This window comes from Miniopterus natalensis, chromosome 1, assembly GCF_054644295.1.
Source record: "Miniopterus natalensis isolate mMinNat1 chromosome 1, mMinNat1.hap1, whole genome shotgun sequence".
In the NCBI taxonomy this organism is placed as follows: Eukaryota; Metazoa; Chordata; class Mammalia; order Chiroptera; family Miniopteridae; genus Miniopterus; species Miniopterus natalensis.
The window spans coordinates 66,492,894-66,516,668 of NC_142081.1; the positions used below are offsets into that span (position 1 = coordinate 66,492,894).

The window sequence follows — 23,775 nt, forward strand, 5'->3', positions numbered from 1 at the left end:
TCTAAAACAGCAAAGATGAGTACCTTCAGTAATCTCATAGCTTAAGGAAACTGGGAAATATAGAAAAGACAATGTCATAGATACTCTCAGACACAGACACAGCATCAAAGTCTACCGCAAGTATGTGCAGGAATGTCTTACAAAAGAGGTAACATTTGAGCTGAATCTCAAAGGACAATTAGGAGCTCTGCAGGAGTAAGGACAACATATTTCAAGTAGAAGGAATCTCATATGCAAAAGTACTGATATATGAAAGAGCATGGAACTTTCCAGATATTAAAAATGTGTTGAGGTCACCATGCATTAGGATTACAAGGAGAAGAGGGCAGAAACGAGGTAATACAGCCAAACAGACCAACACATGAAGGCCACGGCCCGTGTGAAGAAGTGTCTTACTGGAATTACAGAATAGCTAAGTGTTTTTAAACAAGGAAACAGTATGATCAGATTTGTGTTTGGGAAAGGTGAAAATGTTGCCAGCATTTCCCACTTCTGAAACAGCAGAAGAAAACATCAACATAATGAATAAGAGTACAGGCTCTGAAGTTAAATTGACTGGGTTCAAATTCTGGCTGTAATAATTCCAGCATAATTGAATGTTGACCTGCTTGTTCTATACCACATGTAGGATATATGTTAGTTCATTTACTCATCACAACAATCTCACAAAGTAAGTAACAATATTAACTCCATTTTACAGATGGGGACACAGAATCTTAGACGTAAGGCACTTGCCCCAGAGCCTTTGAATCAGAGTAACAGTTGAGATTTCAAATCCTGGCTCTGCTAATTACTAGCTTGTAAACTTGGACAATACTAATATTATGATCATTATTACTAAAAAGTGAAAAAAATGGAGAAAAGAAGATTTCAGCGATAGAAAAAATAAAAACATTGTCACAGCCAGGCAAGAAATGCTAAACTACTGAACTAAGACGATATGAATGGAAAGAAAATGAATGAAGAGATATTTAGGAGATATGATCAACATATCCAATGACAGACTGGATACTGAAAATGAAGAATTGTCAGAGGTGACTTCCAACTGAATACATGTTGATGTCAGCTGCTAATATGGAGATGACAGAGGTGATTGCTAATGAGTTCTTTCTTAGACATGCTGGATTTAAATAGTCTAATGTACATACAGCCTAGTAAGCTGGTATAAATTTAGCACTGGTGCTAAGGAAAAAGATCTGGAACTATAGATTTAGGAAACTGGTACTTAGCTTGGTTATTGAACACAGGCTATGAATGAAATGGTCCAAGGAAAATATTTAAAGAAAGAAAAGCAGTGGACCATGAGTAGAACTCCTAAGGCCACCATTATTTAAAGATGGAAAGAGGAAGAAGTGTCCATATGGGAAGTGGGACTCCAGATTCTGACGGCTTCACTAGGACTATGATCACCATATCCACAGGTCAGAAACAGTTTATGCTTTGGCACTGACCTGTGTTCACCATGCTCATGGTTACCCTCTCAGATTCAACACCCTGGCTTTCCTCCCTTCAGTTCTTCCCCTAGTCACTAGAATCGGGCCTCTATTTGCCCGATTCTAGAACCTAGAACCTAGGTTATAACCCTCAACCTCTCTCTACTCTTGGAGAATTCTAGAACTTCTGTGTTGGGTTTTTACTGTATCAACCTGCTAAGCTGGAACTGCATTTCCAAGAAGCCTCGTCCCTGTACAGTCTAGTTGAGTTGGCGAGAAAGGAATTTCCACAAGACCTAGAAGGTGGAAATGAATCTGAAGTAGCCATGAATCTGAAGGTCACTGTGGTGAGAGGTGGTGACAGACAGACGTGCAGAGAAGGTCCAGCTTGCCCTCTCTCTCCTCCACTCTGTCCTGCTGACCTGGCTGGCCAACGGTGGTTGCAGACCCACTACAGACACTTTACAGACACACAGAGGCTGTGTGTACAGAGGCATAGCCTCCCACCGCCTTCCCTACAAGCTTTCCCTCTGCAGTTGCATTCTTGGCTTCTCAGATTAACTGGCTCCTGACTCCTTTCTCCTGGACCCTCACTCCTTCAGCTCCTCTGACAATTGCATAAGGTCTAATTTGTATAATAAATCTGTTATCCCATAACTCATTGAGATTCTGCTCCCCTGACTGAACCATGACTGATATATTCCATCCAGCCTCCTGATTCTGACCTCCACCCCTCATATTCTGATAAATAGCACAATTTCCAATGTTTTTCTGAAAGGCTAGAGACCACGCTGACCTTAAGAGGGACAACTACCAGAGCAGGAGCCCTGTTATATAGGCTCTTCAAGTCCCTAGGATAGTTTCAAAATCATAATTCTGCATACAAGGCGTCAACACCCTGTATAGTAGACTAGTATATTCTATTTTCTTAACCCACCATCTATCAATCCAGTTAGGCATTTGTTAGTGCATCAGGCGATGTCTAGCACAGATGTACATGATAACATCTAGAACTCAAAGATGAGTATAAATTAGTATCTGTCCCTAATGAGTTCAAACCATACAATCAAGTAATTAGAATATAGTAGAAAATGTGCATAATATAGAATGTATGGAGGGCTGTATCATGTCCTAAACGTGTCTCCCTAAATTTGTTTCCTTAATAAGGTTTTCTCAGTTTTAGATGCCCTCTTTTACATTTCACATCAAATTCATAAGTAGCTAACAAGTTTGTTTTTTTTTAAATGTTCAACATCACAAACAAAGGAGTGCTAACTTAAAACAAGGAAGCGTCACCGGGCCGGCGTGGCTCAGCAGTTGAGCATCGACCTGGGATCCAGGAGACGGCGGCTCGATTCCCGGTCGGGCCACATGCCCGGGTGGCGGGCTCGGTCCCCAACGGGGCGGGGCCGTGCAGAAGGCGGCGATCAATGACTCTCATCATTGATGTTTCTCTCTCTCCCTCACCCTCCCTCTCTCTGAAATCAATAAAAATATATTTAAAAAAACAATGAGGTGTCAAGTTGTCTATCAGATATAAAAATGATATCCCAGCTCATGACTAGGTGGTCCTTGTAACAGTTGGGAAGGAGGAAAAAAAGGTATTTTGAAGATAAAAATAAAAACTAATGAAATGGGGGGAAGAAGTACAAAAGATAAGGGTCAGACAAAGGAAGCAAGTTCTTTTAAGACTTTATAAGAAACAAGCTGATGAAAAGAAAAGAGATAAGGTACAAATAAACTATTATCAGTAGAGAAAAGGGGAACCAAATGACTGCTGCCACAGAGAATAAAATCATACAGAACATATATTACAAGCAATTTAGGAGAGGAAATTTGAAAACATAAATGAAATGAATAAATTACTAAAAAAATACAAACTATCAAAACTGCATCAAAACTTGCATAATTCAATCCAATAAACATTAAATAATTTAAATCTATAGTTAAGCTTTCCAGAAAGAAAATGCCAGGTGCTGGAGACTTTATAGGCAAGTTCTACCAAGAAAAAGATAAACCAATTTTATATAAACTTGTCAAATAAACACATAAAAGAAATACTCTGCTTACTGTATGAGGGTATCATAACTTCAACACCAAAACCAGACTAGAATAGATTAAAAAATAAAAAGTATAGACCCATAAACTAATATCACTTGTGACCCAGATACAAAATCCTAATTAATATACAAGTGAATCCTGCAGTACATAAAAATATATATATCCTGACCAAGTAAGGTTTGCACCAACAACGCAAGGTTTTTTTAATTGAAGGTTGAGTACTCTAATTCACCACATTATCAAATTAAAATCATTTGCCATCTCAATTAATGCAGAAGTAGGATTAGATAAAATTTAATACCTTTTCATGATAAAAACTCAAAACAGGGTTGGAATGTAAGAGCACAAGTATGTAAAAACCATACAATAATCTTATTTAATATTGAAATATTGAAAATATTTCCATTAAGTACAGGAACAAGACGAGAATATTTGCTATCATCACTTGTATTCAGGACAGCAGAAGTCCTAACTAGTACAGAAAACAAAATAAAATATAAAAGGATTGAAAAGACAAAAAAATAGTCATTTTGTACACAAAAAAAACAAAGAAAACAACAAATCACTAGAATGAGAAAGTTCTAAAAATGTCACAGATACAAAAAAATATATAAAATAGTCAATTGTACTTATATTCCCAAGCACAGTTATCAAATGTAATTTTTTAAATTATACTATTTACAATAGCATCACACACTACAAAGTATCTGAGAATATAATAAAAGATATAAAAGATTTTGGGGGAAAAGTATGTAATTGAATTAAAATACACTGTAAAAAACCTCAGTAAATGAAAAGAAACATGGTTAAGAAGATTCAAAATTATAAAGGTGTCTCCTCTTCCTAAATTGATCTATAAATTGAATGTAATCCCAATAAAAATCCCAGAGATTTTCCATGAAAATCTGCAAGCTATTTCTAAAATGTAAATGGGCCACTTGTTAGGAATGACATGAAAGAACCTGTCTGATCAGATACTAACTTTTTATAAAACTAAAAGATAATGTAGTACTGGCATAGATAAACAGACCAGAATGTATGGGGATAGAGAACTCAGACACAGCCCTACATATATATGGAAAGTTGGTTTAAGACACATTGGGCTTTAAAGACCAGTGGTTAAAAAAAGGATTCTTTGCCTGACCAGCTGTAGCTCAGCAGCTGAGCATCGACCTATGATCCAGGAGTTCACGGTGTGATTCCCGGTCAGGGTACATGCCCGGGTTGCCACTCAATCCCCAGTGGGGTGTGTGCAAGAGATCAATGATGACTCTCTCATCATTGTTTTTCTTTCTCTCTCTCTCCCTCGCCCTTCCTCTCTCTGAAATCAATAAAGACATATTTCAAAAAAAAAAAAAAAAAAGGAATCTTTAATAAAAGGTACTGGGTCAATTAATTATTCATTAAGAAAAAAATAATATACCTATACCACAATATAGAGTCATAATAAAAGAAAAGGGCAAAATGATAAAAATTCATAAAACAAGAGGAGAAATATCTTTATAATTTCAGGATAGGGGACTTCTTAAAACATAAACAGCATTAACCACAAAAGAAAAGATTGCAAATTCAGTAACATTGAAATTAAGAACTCTGTTCAACAAAAGACCCAAATCGGAGAGTAATAAGACAAGCTAAAAACTGTTAAATGTTTGCAACACATAAAATGACAAGAGTAGTGCAGGGGATAAATAAGTCCTACAAATCAGTCTGAATTCCAATATAGAGTAGGCAAGACACAAAGAGTCATTTTTACCATGAGAAAATATTAGTGGCTTGTAAATATACGAAAAAATGCTCAAGCCCATAACAGTGAGAAATGCAAATTAAGGTCACAGGAGGTTTCATTCTAACCTCCTATATTTGCAAACCCTTAAAGACAATACCAAAATTTAGAAGAGGGTGAGGAGCATTGGGAAGATTTATCCACCGATGACACATAAATTGGTACAGCCACTTTGGAAATGTTTGGTATTTCTCAAAAAGTTGAATATGTGTATACTCTAGTACCCCGCAATTCCATAATTGTGCCAATATTCTTAAAACAGTGGTTCTCACTTACATATTAGTGTGCATCAGAATCACCGGGAGGGTTTGTTAAACACAGATTGCTGGACTCTTCCTTAGAGAGTTTCTAATTCAAGGATTGGGGCCTACAGATTTGCATTTCTAAGAAAGTCCAGGTAGCACTGATGCTCTGAGAACCACTGCTACAAAACAAACTCTAGTACTTATACATCAGGACATGTATAGAATATTGACAATGTATTGTGTTGATAGAAAATATATATATATATCCTTTAACAGTAGGATGCATACACTGGCAGAGTCATACAATGAGATATTATACAGCTATGAAAACAAATGAGGTCATAAAGAGGCACATGGGGCTTCTAAGACACTAGTGATGTTCTAGTTTTTAAGCCAGGTGGACATTTTCACATGTATTCTAACTGCTGTTTAAACTGTACATACATATTTTGTATACTCATTTGTTCATATATTTCATCACAAAATCTTTTAAATTGTGCTTTTACCACCTACTGACCATTTTTCTATTCTCTGGCCCAACACAGACTATGTCGAATCATCTCAGGACTTGAGTAAAAGGGGAATAGTTACTGGATCTCATCTCTCTACTGACTAACAGCATACATCACCCCCCACCACCAGTTGCTTTCAACAGCTTCTCAAGATATTTTACAGCCCCTCGAGATACTCATCACCCTTCGTGACTGCAGTCCTCAAAATCAACCACCAGAACTGAGTACAAGGCTCCAATTGTGGTCTGACAGTTTACTAAAAACTCTTTCTGGCTACCAGATTCATAGTGTAGTCTAAAAGTGTTTTTGCAACGATAGTGCACTGGTTATTCATACCGACTTTATCTTATCTACTAAAACTCCTAGCACTTTTTCATCATGACGTTAAGGATATACCTCATAAAGTTGGCCTTCTGGACCAAAAGAATGGACTTCGAATTTTTATCCTAGATTCAGCCCTTACACCTTCTTCAGACGGCGAGGTGCATATTCTCTCATCCATTACGAGGAATCCTTTGCATTTTACATTCTTTATAAATCCATTGAGTCATCAACGATATCCAAGTCACTTATCAAGAGTTGTACAGGAATAAAATAAAACTTTTATTTTAACAAAAGAGTTCAACGGGACTGGGCCAAGGACAAAGACCTGAGCCATATCACTAGAAGTCTTTCTTCCAAGTTAGTCTGTATCCAATACTGCAGCATTCAGCTGGCTATTAATCCTCCCTCACATTTCCCACAAAGATATTAAGAGAAACTATTATAAAATGTATCACTAGCATCTAAAAAAACTGAATACCTAGCTCTCTCGGGTCTTTCAGTCTAGTTTCACTATTAGAAGAGTGTCATCTTGGACCGTGACAATGACCACCCCTAGGGATGACAGAACGAGGGAAACGGAAAGAAGCTGGCTCCCAGTGACTTTGTGGAGCTGCCACTCCTGCCCTGGGCTGCTTACTGCCGGAACCCTTTTAACTGGAAGAGAAATAAGTGATTTTGTATAAAGGGGAAAAGTGGTGGGGTATTACTCTAATGGACTGAAGGGATTCTAAACGCCAGGAATCCAAGCCTGGAGAGAATGAAGCAGGCCAAACAACACAGTATTTTTTTTCCAAACAAGTTTAATTCTGTTCCAGCCCCAAAGAGGGGAATAAACCTAAATTTTAAAAATAAAAATAAAATAAAAATTGCTCAAAAACCAAGCCATTATAAATTTAAGCCCCCTCCCTTAGCAATAAATACTGAAATCATATGTACACGAGGCTCAGGAAGGAGGCAAGAACAGGAACCTTGGGGACTCTGTCCCATCGCAAGATCCCAACACTTCTACCAACTCCATGCTCTTTGCGTAAAACATAAAAGAGCAATGAAAGAGGCAGGAGAGATATACCCGGGGAGTGTGGCCCCGGAGAGAGCTAGGACATGATACCAGGAGAGAAAGAAGACACACAGCGTCTTACAGGACAGAGAAGGAAAGTCATCTAAAACATCTCCCCATTGCAGCTGAGTCTCTGGATGTGGCTGGTCCAGCTGCCGCGCGCCCTTGAGCTTATCTCGGTGCCTCCACTCCCTCTTTAGCGTGCAGGGTAAGGTCACTCACACTGTGGCCGAGATGCCACTGTAGCAGCAGCCTGGCTGCTGGAGCCCTGCGGCTTCCCATTCACCACTAGCAGGAGGGGTGTTTCCACACGAACACTGGAAAAGGAATAGTCCTAGAAAAGACAAACAGAGGTTCATTACAGATCCTAAGATGGAACCAAACCCAACACCGGGGTACACGGCCTGTGACTTTCCCTTCCTCTCTCCCCCCTCACTATGTACACCCTTTACCTCCATCTCACATTCAAAAGAGCTGAGCTAACAAAGGGGATGTAATTTTCCCAAAGTTTTCAATCTTTAGAAGGAAAATCTGGGGCAGGGAGGGCGCCAGTAGTGTCACTGCAAGTATGAGACAATTCTCTGACTCAAAAAAGACAGGTTCCTGGCGCTGCCTAACAAAAGCTCTCACAGAATCTGCCCTCCCTACAGTGTTTGTTGACAGTTATAACTAGATACAAATAGCAGCCAGCCAGGTGGAAATTCTGTGAAACTCTTAGTCCAAGTATTTGTAAGGCCCTAAGTTAACCTGCCAGATATAAATTAAAGTTACCTCTCCCTTTATATCAGGAGGAAGAAACAGAATGTGTGACATTCTCTTAATAACAAGAAAGATATCAGCTCACTTCATCAGTTCAAATGTACTTTAAGTTGTAAAACATGTTTTTAAAAGATCTTCATCCAAAAAATATCCCACTGGGAGTGTAAAGGAGGCTCTTTTAAGTTCTCACAAATCAATTTTTTTTTTTATTGATTTCAGAAAGAGGAAGGGAAAGGGAGAGAGAGAAACATCAATGATGAGAGTCATTGATCAGCTGCCTCCTGCACGCCCCCTGCTGGGGATGGAGCCCACAACCCGGGCATGTGCCCTGACCAGGAATCGAACCACGATCTTCTGGATCATAGGTCGCTGCTCAACCGCTGAGCCAAGCTGGCTGGGTACAAATCAACATTTTAAATATCCAAACAGTAATATGGGCAAGTGACCAAAAAATGGCAATTTATAAAAGAAATATAAATAAGATAGCTCAGTTAGAGCATTGTCCCGATACGCCAAGGTTGTAGGTTCAATTCCCGGTCAGGGCACGTACAAGAATCAACCAATGAATGCATAAATAAATGGAACAATAAATCAGTGTTCCTCCCCCTGTCAATAAATAAAAATTTTTTAAAATAAAAAGAAACAGTTAATAAACATATGATAAAATGTTCGACCTCACCAATAATAAAGAAACCAAAGCCAAACAATAGTGATGCTATATTTTTCATGTAGCAAATAATTTTTCAAAAGTTTTTACACTGAGTTGAGAAGAAAAATAAAGGAAAATAATTACTCACATCTAACTTTGGTAATAACTGGTACAACCTTCCACAAAATCCTACATACTCTTTAGGGCAATGTTTCTACCTTAGAAACTCATTTAAGGAAATAATCATGGATATGGGCAGATATAAAAATATTTACTACAGTGCTTTTATAACAGTAAAAAAGTTGAAAATAATCTAGATCTGGGGTCAGCAAATGTTTTCTGTGAAGGGCCAAATAATATCTTAGGTTTTGCGTGTCATATGGTCTCTGTCACAGGACTATCCAACTCTGACACTAGTGCAAAAGCAGCCACAGACAACAGTAAACAAATGAGTGTGGCCATGTTTCAAAAAAAATTTACTTATGAACACTGACATTTGAATTTCCTGTAAATTTCATGTATCACAAATTCTTCTTCTTTTGATTTAAAAATATAGAAGCTATCCTTAACTTACAGGCCATACAAAAACAGGCAGTGAGCCAGTTATGGTCAATGGACTATAGTCTGCCCACCCCTGGGCTAAATGGTAAAAAAGTGGTTAAATACCTACTCTCAAGAGAGTTTTTATGAGGATTAAATGAGCCAGTGCAGGAAGTAAAACTCAGTAGTGTCTAGCAGTCAATTAAGTGTTCAGTAAATTTTAACTATCATCATCATCTTCATCACCACCTCTACGTATCAATCCAGACCAATGTTGTAGAAAATTTAAAAACACAGGAAATGTTCACAAACATTTGCATATAATATTATATTCATGAGTAAAGTGATACATATAAACGTGTATATATATTTAGCAAAGGAAAAAGACTGGAGGTATACATATCAAGCTATTAACAGTAATAACATCTCAGGGACAATATTTCAGTCTATTTTTTAAATTTTATTTTTATTGCCCGGCCGGGCGTGGATCAGTGGTTGAGCGTCAACCGAGGATCCAGATCAGGGTTTGATTCCCGGTCAGAGCACATGCCCAGGTTGCGGGCTCCATCCCCAGTTGGGGGGTGCAGGAGGCAGCCGATCAATGACTCTTTCATCACTGATGTTTCTCTCTCTCTCCCTCTCCTTTCCTCTCTCTGAAATCAATAAAGATATTTTTGAGATAAATGACTTATAATATTGTGTAAGTTTAATGTGCACATCAGGTTGATTTGACAATTCATTTATTATAATATGATTACCACCCTGGGGTTAGCTAATACCTCTATCACATCACATAATTATCATTTCTATTTTGTGGTAGGAACAATTAAGATCCAGTCTCTTAGCAAATTTGAGGTTTATAATGCCATTATTGTCTATTATCATTGTGCTATGCATTGGATCTCCAGGACTCATTTATCTACTAGTTGCAAGTTTGTACCCTTAAAATTTCCCCAATTCCCTCAGCCCACAGTAACCACCATTCTATTCTCTGTTTTCTACAAGTTCGGCTTTTTGAGATTCCACATATAAGTAATATACAGTATTTCTTTGTCTGTTCGTTTTTTTCATTCTTTCTGTTTACCAGTAGTTCCCATTTTCAGTAAAAATTACATATAAATGAATATGTGTTTACATATGTCATACTCACACACATAAACGCAGTCTTTTACATATTTTTTAAAAGATATAAACTTGTTCCCACTTTCAGAACCTATTTCTTGAGAAAGAATCCTGGCCATCTCACCTTTCCCTTGTGCTGAATTCGGTGAAGCCGAAGGCTGGGCTCAGGGATGGCTACAGAGTCCCCAATGAGCACTCCCCAGCTCTGCACCATGTTATACACCATCACTGCACAGCAAGGGCCATCTGAATCTACCAAGCCAAACGTACTGCCAGGTTCAAATGCATTAAGAGAGGAGGGAAGAAAAAAAAAGAAAAATGGGCAAGAAAGAACAGAAACAGGTTTTAAAATACCAATAAAATAAACAAGTGCTTTCTTAGTAACATATCTAGAAAACCTATGACATCCACTACAGATATCTGAGTTCTCATTTGTCTTAGATATATAATAACCTTTAGACACCATGCACATGGCTCATCGATCTGTCACTTTGCCAAGAATTAGGACACATAAACACTGAGGCTATTCAACAACTATTAATAATGAACAGCTGAAAACGTTTCAGCTGATACATTATTGCTGGTCTATCAATTTAACTATCACAACCTTCATCAAATTCTCTAACCATAACTGTCGATTTAGTTTAACTCCACAAACTTTTACTGAATACTATATGTCAAGCAATGTGCTTAGCAGTAGCACACCAATCCAGCCATGAATGAGCTAATGGTCTAGCAGGAATCAGAGTTAAACCACCACTTACAGTACAACTGTGATAGGTACTAGAACAACCTTTTCCTTCTGCTGAATTCAGTAAAGCCAAAGGCTGGGCATGGGAACCCAGAGGAGAAATGTCTAAATCAGAAAGCAGGAAAAGTTTCCTTGAAGAGACTGAGTCTTAAGAGAATGAAAAACAGCTGGGTCAAAACAGGAAAACTGATCCTCAATGGTGGGGACAAGAACAGGGACTGACTGGGAAGAAACACAAGAGAACTTCCTGGAAGCCAGTGAAGGACCAAGGAGCGATGGCAATAATAAAACAGTAATTTTTCAAGAGTTAAAAATTTTCTAAATAAATATTCTTAACTCATTTCCTCTGCTAGACTACAAGCACCCCTCACTTAGTCCTTTACATTTCTCTCTCTCCTTTTTAAATTCCCTACAACACATAGCAGATGTTTAATAAATAGTTCCTAAAACAGGAAAAAATGGGTGGTACAGAATCTACAGATTGTTAGACATCACCTAGACAATGCCTGCTCATGGGACAGTCACAGAGGGAAGCAGAGCTCACTAAACTGTGACCACTAATTGTCCTCAACTGTCAGAGAAAGGCCAGGAAGTGAGAGCACTAGTTCAAAAGGATAAAAGAGGAAAGGCAAGAGAAACTCACAAAGGGACTTTCTCCTCTGTGGTGAGGCTGAACACCACCTTCCCCAGGACCACAGCACCACTGTTCACACCAGGCTGCAGTGCGCTCAGTGGCTTGAGCTCCAGGGTCACCTTCTGCCCAGAGGCTGACTGATAGCGCCCATCACCACAGGGGCCTAGATGGGCGGGACGCAAGCTTCCCAGCATGCTCTGCAACTTTTTGGTCTTCACCTTTCCCTGCAAAGGAAGGGGAAATAGGTAAGAAGCTAGGAACTAGTCACTCTCCTTGAGAATCCAGTCCTTCTCTCCCACCCACCACTTCCACAGGGTCACTACTACCAAATAAGACTATCTAGTCTTATTTTTCTGATGTACAACAGAATAAAAAAGTAGGAGTCAGCCTTTAGACACCTTTACCTTGCTCTCAAGGAGGCTGGTTAATCTGTTCAGGAATTCCAGGAGTTGTTGCTCTCGTTGTCGGGGCTCTGGCCAGGCAGGGTCCAGGGCCGCAGCCCGAGAGAAGCCCTCCAGGGCATCCCCATAATTCTCTTCATATTTATGTAACTGCACAAGAAGTAACCAAAAACCTCCCATTATAAGTATACTTAACACAAACTATGCTGGTGAGAAGTAATGGCACAATGGATTAGAAATTTAGTGAAATAATAAACTGTTTTCCTACCCGGTTGTCTTTCTGTCCTACAAAGAGCATCCTGAAGAAGATGCTAACACCTTAGCATCCTTTATCCTGACCACAGTGATCACAACCCCAAAGATGGAGTCACTTCAAAAACCTAACTTCCAAACTCTAAAATAGTTAAGTTGCATATATTGGGTGATTCTATTTTTATATTTATAATGAGTATTTCAGAAGAGTTTTCTAAACTGTCCCCCCATCCTCTACGTACCATCCCACACCCTCAACCCTTTCTCCTTTCCCTTCAGTGACTCTACCAGCTACTGAAGTTAAACTGAGCTAGTTCTTCCTAGAAATAATTTTACTTTTCTCTTGCAGTCTGTACCCAACCTTGTCCCTATGAATACTCAGTTATCCTCAAAGGCTAAGACCTAAATTTATTTGACTTTCAAATGACCACCACCCCACAGGTCTTACCGTTGCCCTGTTCAGATGGAGATCAGGATTGCTGGAGGCTGTCCTGTCAACCTTCTCCTACAGTGAGATAAAAAGATCATCAGTAGATCCTGTCTCAGTCTTAAGGATAGCCATGCCCAACATGTCCTAAACCTCTCCTCCCTGAAAAAAATTCAAGTTTCTTCCTTCTCAAAAAGTTACCTATACCCACACTGATATAGTCATTGGTTGTGTGGTACATTACACACTCCCCGAAACCTCAAGGATGCTAAGGGTTTTGTGTGTGCATGAAACTTTAAAATATGGTTATAATTTATCTATGTAATACTATAAAGAGAGAAGAAATATGTGAAAGCATTGTGATAAAAAACAAAAAAATTCAACAGTGAGATGATGATATAAATGAGGAAAGCCTAGGAAATAAATGATGTCAATTTAATGCTTTTCCTCTGCCCATGAGCCCAGCTCCAGACACAGGCAGAATCATGCTGTATATCCAAACCTGCTTAAAACACACATTCAAAGTCAAATTTTGATTTTCGAATTTAAATAGATGGCCAGCCTGGCTGGCATGGCTCAGTGGTTGAGCACTGACAAATGAACAAGGCAATCACAGCTCGATTCCCAGTCAGGGCACATACCCAGGTTGTGGGCTAGATCCCTAGTAAGGGGCATGCAGGAGGCAGCCGATCAATGACTCTCTTCATTGATGTTTCTCTCTCCTCCTCTCCCTTCCTCTCTCTGAAACCAATGTAAAAAAAAAAAAAAAGCAACTATTTAGCAGAAGCCAAATATAAAATTTTAAAGGAAGTACATACACCATATTATTCTTTAAAATATAAACATTAACAAAATTAAGAAATTAGAGTAAAATATAATTCCTCTGCCTAAAAGTTCCCTGATTGGAAAAAGGACAGTCCCTAACCTGCAAATATGAATATAAGGTAGCAGACAAAATAAGTAATGGTTAAGTCAAAGAACAATTGCACGTCAAGAGAAGCGAGAAAGCAAACGAAGGTGACCATAAGGCCTAAATAAAAAGTGCTCAAAAGGCCAATGTGAGGCTCTCCATAATGAGTAACCAGGCATTCAAGGCCTGAAGGAGCCCCATGCAAGTGGTTATTGATATAAAAATGGCCCGAAGGCCTAAGCAAAGCATGAACTCCAGTGAAATAATTCCTAGGAAGTGATGCCAAATGGGTTACATGCTGTTTTCTATTTTAGCCTGTGGGAAATACAGAGCCATAATATGTAATGGTCAATCTGGGGATGGCACTTAACTGATACCTAAGTATTAGTTTCCATTTTTCTTAAAATATGCACACAAATATTAAGAAGCATTATTTTAATATAGACTTTTTTCCCATTTAAAAAGATGAACATGTTGGCATGGGCTCTGTGATTTGGATACATGCCTATAAAAAAATCTAGACAGCTCATGAAGAGGTATCTAGCAGTGAGGCACCACACAGCAAGTAGTTGCTAATACTCAAGTGATACGAGGAAGTAAGTTACCTCTGTAGGCAGAGCTTTGCAAAACCACACACAGTGGATGCCCACAAACACTGCCCCTCCTGCTTGCAAAAGAGCCACAAGGAAGACTGAACGACACTCTTGCTTCTATTGCTGCCTCTATTCACCTGACCAGAGCAACCATAAATACTTACTGCTTGGGCATAGGCACTGAGGGCTTGCTGGGAGATCTTAGGGTTCTGCCCAGTATTGAAGTAAAGAGAAAGGTATGCATTCCCCAGAATATCTGGAAAAGAAAAAACACAGGGTTTACATATGGATGTAAAGAACTTGGAAGTCACCACTCCATCCTAACATGGAAAAAGCTGAAGAAACTGGTAAAAAATCACAACTCTTCTTGGAGCCATTACAGAAGGCACAACACTGGGCAAACCACGGCCCTCCAAATCGAAGAGAAAGACAGGTGAATACAGGGAGTTATGGCTTATCAGAACAGAAACTCACAGGCTGCCACAGGAAACGGTGCTGGGGTATGCAAACCTGAACTGTAATTGATGACTTACTGGAGGCTCAACATGCACAAGTCTGGGAGTTAATAAGGGGACCCCCTCAATATGTGAGATCCACCTCCAGGAACTCAACCAGATGCCCACAGCAAATATCAGAGAAAAAAATCCCCTCGTGCTTCCAGCAGAGGGACTGAAAAAAGGAACATTCTGAAATATGCTAGAGCACTCTGTTCTTAATGAAAGTGAACAAGGCCTGCCATCAGGAGAAACTAGTTACCCAAAACCTAACCGACCTGAAGAAAGGAAATACCCAGCTCCACCCCACACTACCCATCCTGTCCCACCTAACAGAGGTGGAAAAACTGAAGCAGTGGTGGAGCATCTCAGAGCCCGAGTTCAAGATACAATCTGAAACGTCTATTAGAAGGCCTGACAGGCCGGCCAGAGTGGCTCAGTTGGTTGAGCATCTTCCTGGTTGTGCACTGAATGGTTGCCAGTTCGATTCCCCAACAGGCACATACCTGGGGTGTGGGTTTGATCCCCAGTCAGGAAGCATATTAAAGGCAACCGATCGATGTTTCTCTCTCATATCAGTCTTTCTCTCTCTCCCTCTCTCTCTCCTTCCCACTCTCTAAACATGTCCTCAGGTGAGAATTTAAAAAAAAAAAGGTCTGACACAAACTAGTGATGACACTGTATTTAGTATACCCCACATTTCACTGGGATAAAGAAGCAAACATGGACCTGAAGGAGAAAACTGAACAGACTACACAAAAACCTTGCCTTGCTTATGTGGAAACATAAGCCTCCTCTCTTGAATGGAAAGATCCAAGAGTTCCTAGAATAGTGGTTCAACAAAATACCTTTCGGACTTGATGCCCTGGCTTCACAATTAGAGGCAGACTCCCTAGGTGGGCTCCAGATGACTCTGGTGTGTAGCCATGGTTGAGAACCACTGCTCTAGAAACTGGTTGGAGGTATCTGGGAGCACTCACACCAGGAGCGGCCATCGTGGATATCCATCTGCACAGCCAATTTTGCCTGCCGGACACTGTCCATGACATGGCGAGAATGCTCATCTCCAGAGTCAGTCCGCAGCTGGCGAAGCACCATTGACAGGTTCTGAAGGGAGACTTTGTTCTTGCACTGCAAATGGAGAAGACACTTACTCAAGCTTCCTGACTCTAGTTCCCCCTTCCAGATCTATTCTATCCCTTTCTGCTAACTCTGATTTGTTATCTTAATTCTTGATGTCGTGTGCATCTTAGACCCATATCTACAAGGCTCAATTCTCCTTCATTGTGGCTGCTAACTCTCCTTCATTCTTCACTCCCCCATGCACCTGATCCCACCATCTTCTTCCTTTTTCAGTCCCCTATCCCGGTTTTCCTCACCCAGGTCTGTTCCCCCACCCTTCCTCCCTTCTTATTCTTTTCTCCTAGTTCCAGTACAGTCCTACTCTCCTATTCATATCCCAGGGAAATTCATAGAACCAAAGAAATTCCATCCTTCCCATCTGTGTTTTCTGCGGGGACAGTGATCAGCTCACATGGGTGAGGGCTCCTGAGAAGCAGGTGTGGGCAGCTGCAACGTCCCCTTTCTTCCAGTACACCTCCCCCAGCTGGTTCCAGGCTTCCACCAGCTTGGGCTCCAGCTTCACAGCCTTTGACAACAGCTCCTCAGCCTTAGGGCTATAGTCGGGAGTCACATTCAGTGCCTTCCCGGTTAGCATCAGAACCTGTGCCTTGCCCTGGACAGAGCCTAGGAGAAAGGGGGAAAGATACAGGAAAGTGGGAAAACCCATGCAGTCTTACAGATAAGGCCGGGACAGTTTTGCTCAAAGAATAACCCCACATCAGCTCTAGAAATAAAATATTTGAGGAAAATCTTTACAAACAAGCCACTTGTTGAAAGTGTAAAACAGGCAGAGAACTATGTTACATAATGGGAGAACAAAGAAAGCACTGTCCCTACCTTTGAGGGGTTTATTATCTAGCAGAGACGACAAAGCATGTGCGTGGAAAATTAAAACACTGAAAAGGAGCATGTGCATACAGCGAATGAATGGGTTTTAAAAAGTGAAAAGGAAAAAAGACCCTCTGGGTTGGAAAATGATGGGGGGAAAAACAGAGGAAGAAAACATGTGGCACATTCCTGGGATAATGCATAGTCCAATCTGAATGAAACAAAAAGTTCCTCTGTAAGTGTAGTCAGAGATAAGGGTAGAAAAAAAGAGAATGAATATTGAGACTTAAACATCAAGTTAAGGGGTTTAGACTTCAACCACTTAACAGTAGCCATCTTTGAAGACACGAGCAAAAAGTCAGAAAAAGGATAAGATTAAATGCTTGAAGTAATGATTTAGAAAGATAATGGCCACAGTCATTAAATAAGTTGATTTGGAAGTAAAGGAAATTAGAGGCAGAAAGGTCAGTTAAGAGAATCACTGTAGGATCCAATATGGCAGTGGATTGAGTGGAGGCTACACTGACACTCTCCCAGGACCAAACTGGAATTACAACTAAAACACAGAAAGACCGTCCTGAATAATCAACTGCAACTGAAGACCAGCTGGAGAGCACCCTCATAACCCAGGGTGAAAAGCAGAGGCTGCATAGAGACTGGTAGGAAGTGAGGACGCGTGAGAGGGCTGGCCGGGTTCCCACAGGCAGCTGCTGAAGGTCCGAAGGGATATCTCAGCTGTTGGGGGTCCCCACTGAGAACTCTGGGGTCTAAACCCCAAGCTGAGTTCCCCAGTCCAAAGCACCAGAACTGAGAAAGGTACCCACATAACACCTGGCTGTGAAAAGCAGCAGGATTTCTGTCTGCCACGTAGACACGGCTGGAAATGCAGGCACCCTCTTAAAGGGCCATGGCACAAAGTTTCATGAGCAGCCCCTCACCTTGGACTCCAGGAGAGGGAAAGCAGAGTGGACTAGAGCAGTGTGAGGAGAATCCAGTGGGGCTGGCTGGGGGAATAGATCTCAGAGGGTTCCTATCTGGACCGTGGTGCTGAGTCATTCTCCCACACTGCAGAGGACATCTTTCTCAGGCAGGCATTTACCTTCCAAACAGCTTCTGCCCGGGGGGAGAAGCAATTGCCGCCCCCTGCTGGAAAACCTCTAGCCCCACCCCATGGAGTTTCTACAGCCTGAGGCTCCCTAAGAGACTGAATAACAGCCTCTGGGTGCTTTGAGTCTTTGCTTGATTTGCTTCTGGACCCAGGGCTTGGAAAAGCAGACCTTGATGCACATCTTGGTCCTATCCAAACACACCCAGCCCCAGCAGAGGAAACCAGAAGCTGTGGAGTGAGGAAAACTTCAAACAGGGTACTCAAGACCAGTCACAAACACCATCTAACATTGACCTGAACCAGAGGCCATCCAAAAGACTGGGAATCCTAGCAGATCTACCTAATAATACATAGAAACAAATTCAAACAGGCAGCCAAAATGGGGAGAGAAAAAAACAAGCTCCCAGTGAAAGAACAAAAGAATTCTCCCGAAGAAGAGCTAAATGAAATGGAGATAAGCAATCTATCGGATATAGAGTTCAGAATAATGATTATAAAGATGCTCAACAGCATGGAAAAATATATAGAAACTATGAAGAAAATTAAGAATGACATAGTAACTAAACAAAACACTGGAAGGAATGAACCACAGATTAGGGGAAGCTGAGGATCGGATCAGTGAATTAGAAGGCAGGGTAGAAAAAAATCACTCAATCAGAGATCCAAAAAGAAAAAATAATTAAAAAACAGGACAGTTTAAGGGAGCTGTGGGACAACATAAAATGTAATAATATTCCCATCATAGGAGTGCTAGAAGAGGTAGAAAGTAAACAAGGGTTAGAGAACCTATTTGAAGACATAATGGCAGAAAACTTCCCTAACCTGATGAAGGAGAAAGTCACACAAGTTCAGGAGGCACAGAGAGTCCTAAGCTCTTGCTTAGGCCCACGCCCAGACACATCATAATTAAAATGCCAAAAATTCAAGATGAGCAAAGAATCTTAAAGGCAGCCAGAGAAAAGCATACTATTACTTACAAAGGAGCTCCCATTAGGCTGTCAGATAATTTCTCATTAGAAACTCTACAGGCCAGAAGGGAATGGCATGAAGTATTCAAGGTAATGCAAAACATGAATCTGAAACCAAGACTATTCTATCCAGAAAGGCTATCATTCAAAATAGATGGTGAAATAAAGAGCTTAAAGAGCTTTCCAGACAAAGAAAGGCTAAAGGAATTTATCACCACCAAACCAGCATTGCAAGAAATGTTAAAGGGACTGCTATAATAAGAAGTTGAAATAGAGAGAATGAGAAACATAGACATGAAGAAATAAAATGGCAATAGATAAGTACCTATCAATAATAACCTTAAATATAAATGGATTAAATGTACCAAGCAAAAGACATAGGGTAGCTGATTGGATAAGAAAACAAGACCCAAATATATGTTGTCTATAAGAGACCCACCTGAGAACCAAAGACTCACATGGGCTGGGGGGAAAAAACTTCTAGAGGACTTTAAAGAAGAGATCAAAAGCAATACAATCATTAGTAGGGACTTGAACATCCCACTGACTTTACTGGATAGATCTTCCAGACAAAAAATCAACAAGGAAACAGTGACTCTAAATAACACCCTAGATCAAATGGATTTAATTGACATTTACAGAACATTCCACTTCAAAGCTGCAGAATAGGCATTCTCCTCAAGTGCACATGAGATATTCTCAAAGGCAGACCACATGTTAGGACACAAAACAAGTCTCTACAAGTTCAGGAAGACTGAAATCATATCAAGCATCTTCTCAGACATTTACACCTTCAAATACTATGCAGTTAAAAAACAAAGGATCCCTAACCCTTGAGACAGCATGGTGGGACCTGGAGAGTATTATGCTAAGCGAAATAAGCCAGTCAGAGAAAGGCAAGTATCACATGATCTTACTCATATGTGGAATCTAATGAACAAAATAAACCGATGAACAAAATAGATCCAGAGACATGGAACATGGAACAGAGTGACGAATCTCAGAGGGAAGATGAGGGTCAGTGGGTGGGTGGGAGATTAACATAAGAATTTATATGCATATATGCATAACCAATGGATACAGACAATAGTGGGGTGAAGGCCTGGGGGAGAGGTAAAGGATGGGGGGATCAATGGGGGGAAAAAGGGGGACATTTGTAATTCTTTCAACAACAAAGATAAATTTTAAAGAAAAAGAGAATCACTGTAATAGTTCAAGCAACAAATATCTTTTATTTCATGGCATTTGCTATACTCAAACTTTAGGAAAATTAGTTTAGAGGACTGAAAGGCTGCCATCCTGCAAAGGAGCCCTTAGAAGAAATATTCTGTTGTACCATACTGGGCAGCAGCCACACACAGGATACCAACAAGTATACAGACAGAGAAAAACTCTATCACATTTCAGTGACGGGGCGGGGGCTGCATGCTCATACCCACTACTTCCTTCATCTGCTGCAGGGTCTTCTCCATCTCCTCCCGCACATCCTGCTGCTTCCTGCCAGCATCCTCAACACTATGTGTCTCGAAATAGCACTCTCGAAATGAATACAGTTGATTCACCAGTTCCTAGGAAGCACAAGGATGGTACCATTAAGTGGAGAGAACACCAAACAAAAAAGTTGAGATTGGCTGGTCATACCAGCTCTTTGCCTAGAAATATTGATTCTCTACCTCACCGAGGACTAACACAGAGGCAGACACACGGGCCTTTCAAAATGCCACAGATCGTAAGGGAAAACAGCCAGTGTCCCAGGCCCACTCTCATGTTGTCCCATGCCAGTCTCTGTACCATGATGATAGGTCTCTCAGGGCTTCCAATATGACTAAGCACTTCACATACCACAGTCAAAAGGGGGGAAACACTTTGCAACTTGAGATAAAACAAAAGTTAAGAAGATAATCCTATCTGGTACTGGTTCCCAAAGTATAAAACTCCAAAATTTACCCTTAACACTGGACTTCTAACAAAAACATTCTTATCCCTGATATTTCGTAGGCTGGTATCTGAAAATACATGACCTCTGTTTACTTGATCAACATGTGAAAGTGGCTGTTTTCCAGTGACAAACAGACCAATTTAAGCTTGACAACCTTGGGATTTTTGCAGAATTTTGTTAAATACTTATTTTCATTGTATGTTTTGTCAAGTCACCTTCTGGCTCTCTTGCATTGTTTCCAAGTAAATGTTCTCTCTTAAATACTTCTATCTCTGAGTCTTCCTGTGACATCAGTCAAAGGTTTTCCATTATTTATTCTTTCTTGAAACTGAATAGCAGCAGAAAAAAATAATACTATTCCATCAAGTCTTAACTACTTCCACAGCACATCCTAAATCCATCTTCCTGTTTCCATCCTAGACTAAATCAGCATCATTACTTTCCTGGACTATTGCAATAACTTTACCTGGTCATTTGCTTCTCCTCTCTCCCATTCTCCTCACTTACAAAAATGTGCATCATATCACAAACCTTCAGATAGCTTCCCACTGTAGACAGAATACAATCTAACTCCCTGACATTGCCTTGAAGATTGTATGACCTGACCTCCCACCACTCACCCTGCCACAGAATTCACTTCTTACCACTCCCCCTCCTACAAAATTCAAGCCACATCGGCTTTCACTCAGTTCCTCAAGTCTACCAAGCTCAATCTCACTTTGAGGTCTTCACACATGCTGTTCTCTCTGCCTAGACACTCTTTCCCCAGATCTTTACAGGCTCATCTGTCATCATCATTTGGGTCTCAGTTCATATATCAACTGCTCAGAGAGGCTTTCCCTCACTACCCAAACCAAATGACCGCTTCCTCCTCTGTCCACTGTTAAATCATGCTCTTATTTTTCTTCATGGTACTTATTTGAAATTATGTGGCCTATTCATTAACTGTCTATTACCTGTTACCACCACTGGAATGTAAGCTCCATGATGGGAGGGACTTAATCTGTTTAATTTAGAGCTATACCTGAGCACTACAAGTAAGCTTAGGGCGTGACTAGCTTTCATTAAATATGTTGATTGAATGAATGAATAAATCATCTCTGTCTCTAATAAATACTTATGTCCTATAGTTAATTTAAAATCCTATCCAGAATAAATAGAATGGACCAGCACCCTCTGCAGCAGTGCTTCTCATATTTTACTGTACATACTATTTCCAGGACCCGGCCCGCAGAGATTCTGATTTTAGCAAAACTCAAAATTCCGCATGTTAGCAAGCATTCTAGATGACTGTAATAAAAATGGTCTGCAAAACACACTTTGAGGAAAATACTTTTATATGTTCCTTGTACCCTAAGATGTCTATAAAAATGAAATCAAAGCTTGCACCATTCCCACGGATAGCAACATCACTATCCTTTTCCTCTCCTCTCCTCCATTCCCCCATGCCATTTCTGCACCTTCCCCACTCACTCCACCATACTCCAAGCATCCTCTACCTAAAAGCTTTGTGCTTCTACCACTAGTGAGTCCAGGAAAATACTGTTCTCAGCAAAAATTACAACCCATTTCCTTTTTCCTACAATCAGCATGGCTGCAAATTAGAAGTTTTATTGAGGGTTTTATTGTTTGGTTGTTTTTAGTTGTTAAAACAAACATGCAAGACATTGCTCGGTTTTGTTGTTCTGTTGGCGTGAACATTTTTAATAACTTTTTTCTCATGGCAAATACGTATGTGTGTGTGTGTGTGTTGTTAAATTGAAATGGGTACATGTAAAACATACAAAGTAAAAAATCCCTCATCACCCCCAACAACCTCAGGGATAACCACTATTTAATACACATTTTCATATACACACACACATATAGGGTGTCCCCAAAAACTGTATACACACACTTGGAATAATTATAAAGGCAGTGTTTATTGAAATGCATTTCACTTTCAAAACTGAGCTATCAGCTGTTAAAGTGTGTATACATTTTGGGGGGACCCCCTGTATATATATAGACATACACACTAACAATATTTCTGTACCTCAAAACCGAGTTTCTGATATTTAAGAAAAAAATCTAGGGTCATTAAAAGAAACATAAAGAGCCAAGGCAAGGCGTTAGCTCCTATCTACGGAGTACAAAAGACTTGTCCTAGTCAAAACTGCAGTCAGCTGGGGTCTGGGTGGAGTATGGGCCACCTGCATCAGATCCCAAGCTGGGATTGTGCGGCGTGCAAAAAATGACAAAACTGTCAAGTGCTAAAGGCAGCAACGGGATACAAACGGTGCAAGCCATTACTGGGATTATTGCCAATTTCAAAGCCGAGAAGTGCGAAAGAAACGGCCTTTGTGGGGATCAAAACAGCATGTAGTAACAGCTCCTGGAGATCTGCCATAAACATGTGTATCCTGTTTGTTATGGGTGAATCGAGCGTAAAAAATTTCATAAGAATAGGCAGGAATAAAATTAGAAGCAACAAATCCTCCTCCAGACAGAACTGAAATTAAGGCAGGTCCGCAGCAGGTCCCACACGAGGGCTGCGCGGGTCCCGGCCCCGGGCTCCCGGCGGCGGCGGCTGCACCTTCGGAAGTTGTTATAGTAACCGCCCCGCCGCACGCAGCGTCCCGCAGGTGCCCAGAAATTCCCAGGTACTGTATCAGCTGCGCTCCCTGCTTCTTCCCGATAACAAAAGCACACACAGGTTTTAACCTACGGCCCCACCTGCAATTTCTGCAAGATCTCTTTGCTTTCTTCCTCTTCATCAGCCATCATTTCCCGGCCACTCTCGGCTACTCCGCCTCCAACTTTATCACCAGAGAGACGCATACCTACCCTCACCGTGGAGCCACAGCGACATCTAGGGCGC

At 40.5% G+C, this 23,775-nt stretch overlaps 1 protein-coding gene across 1 annotated transcript; it reads right to left on the minus strand.

The window, feature by feature from the left end:
• Window positions 1–3,108: 3,108 nt before the first annotated feature.
• On the minus strand, window positions 3,109–23,735 carry TTC5 (tetratricopeptide repeat domain 5). Its single transcript, XM_016199547.2, has 10 exons — window positions 23,631–23,735; window positions 20,412–20,544; window positions 16,485–16,696; window positions 15,931–16,081; window positions 14,621–14,712; window positions 12,975–13,031; window positions 12,278–12,424; window positions 11,883–12,097; window positions 10,613–10,757; window positions 3,109–7,752 (listed from the first exon to the last, which is right to left on the minus strand). Exons 1-10 carry the CDS (start codon window positions 23,733–23,735, stop codon window positions 7,633–7,635), a joined length of 1,377 nt encoding a protein of 458 aa, XP_016055033.2. The 3' UTR covers window positions 3,109–7,632.
• Window positions 23,736–23,775: the final 40 nt, after the last annotated feature.

Excerpts from the sequence above, each read along its gene's own strand:
- TTC5 (XM_016199547.2), bottom strand. The coding sequence starts at position 23,735 with ATGCGTCTCTCTGGTGATAAAGTTGGAGGCGGAGTAGCCGAGAGTGGC. Across the intron at positions 14,713-15,930 it reads CCACGATGGCCGCTCCTGGT|ATATTCTGGGGAATGCATAC; the intron begins GTGAGTGCTCCC and ends TTTCTTTTCCAG. Across the intron at positions 10,758-11,882 it reads ACAGAGGAGAAAGTCCCTTT|TACGTTTGGCTTGGTAGATT; the intron begins GTGAGTTTCTCT and ends TGAACCTGGCAG.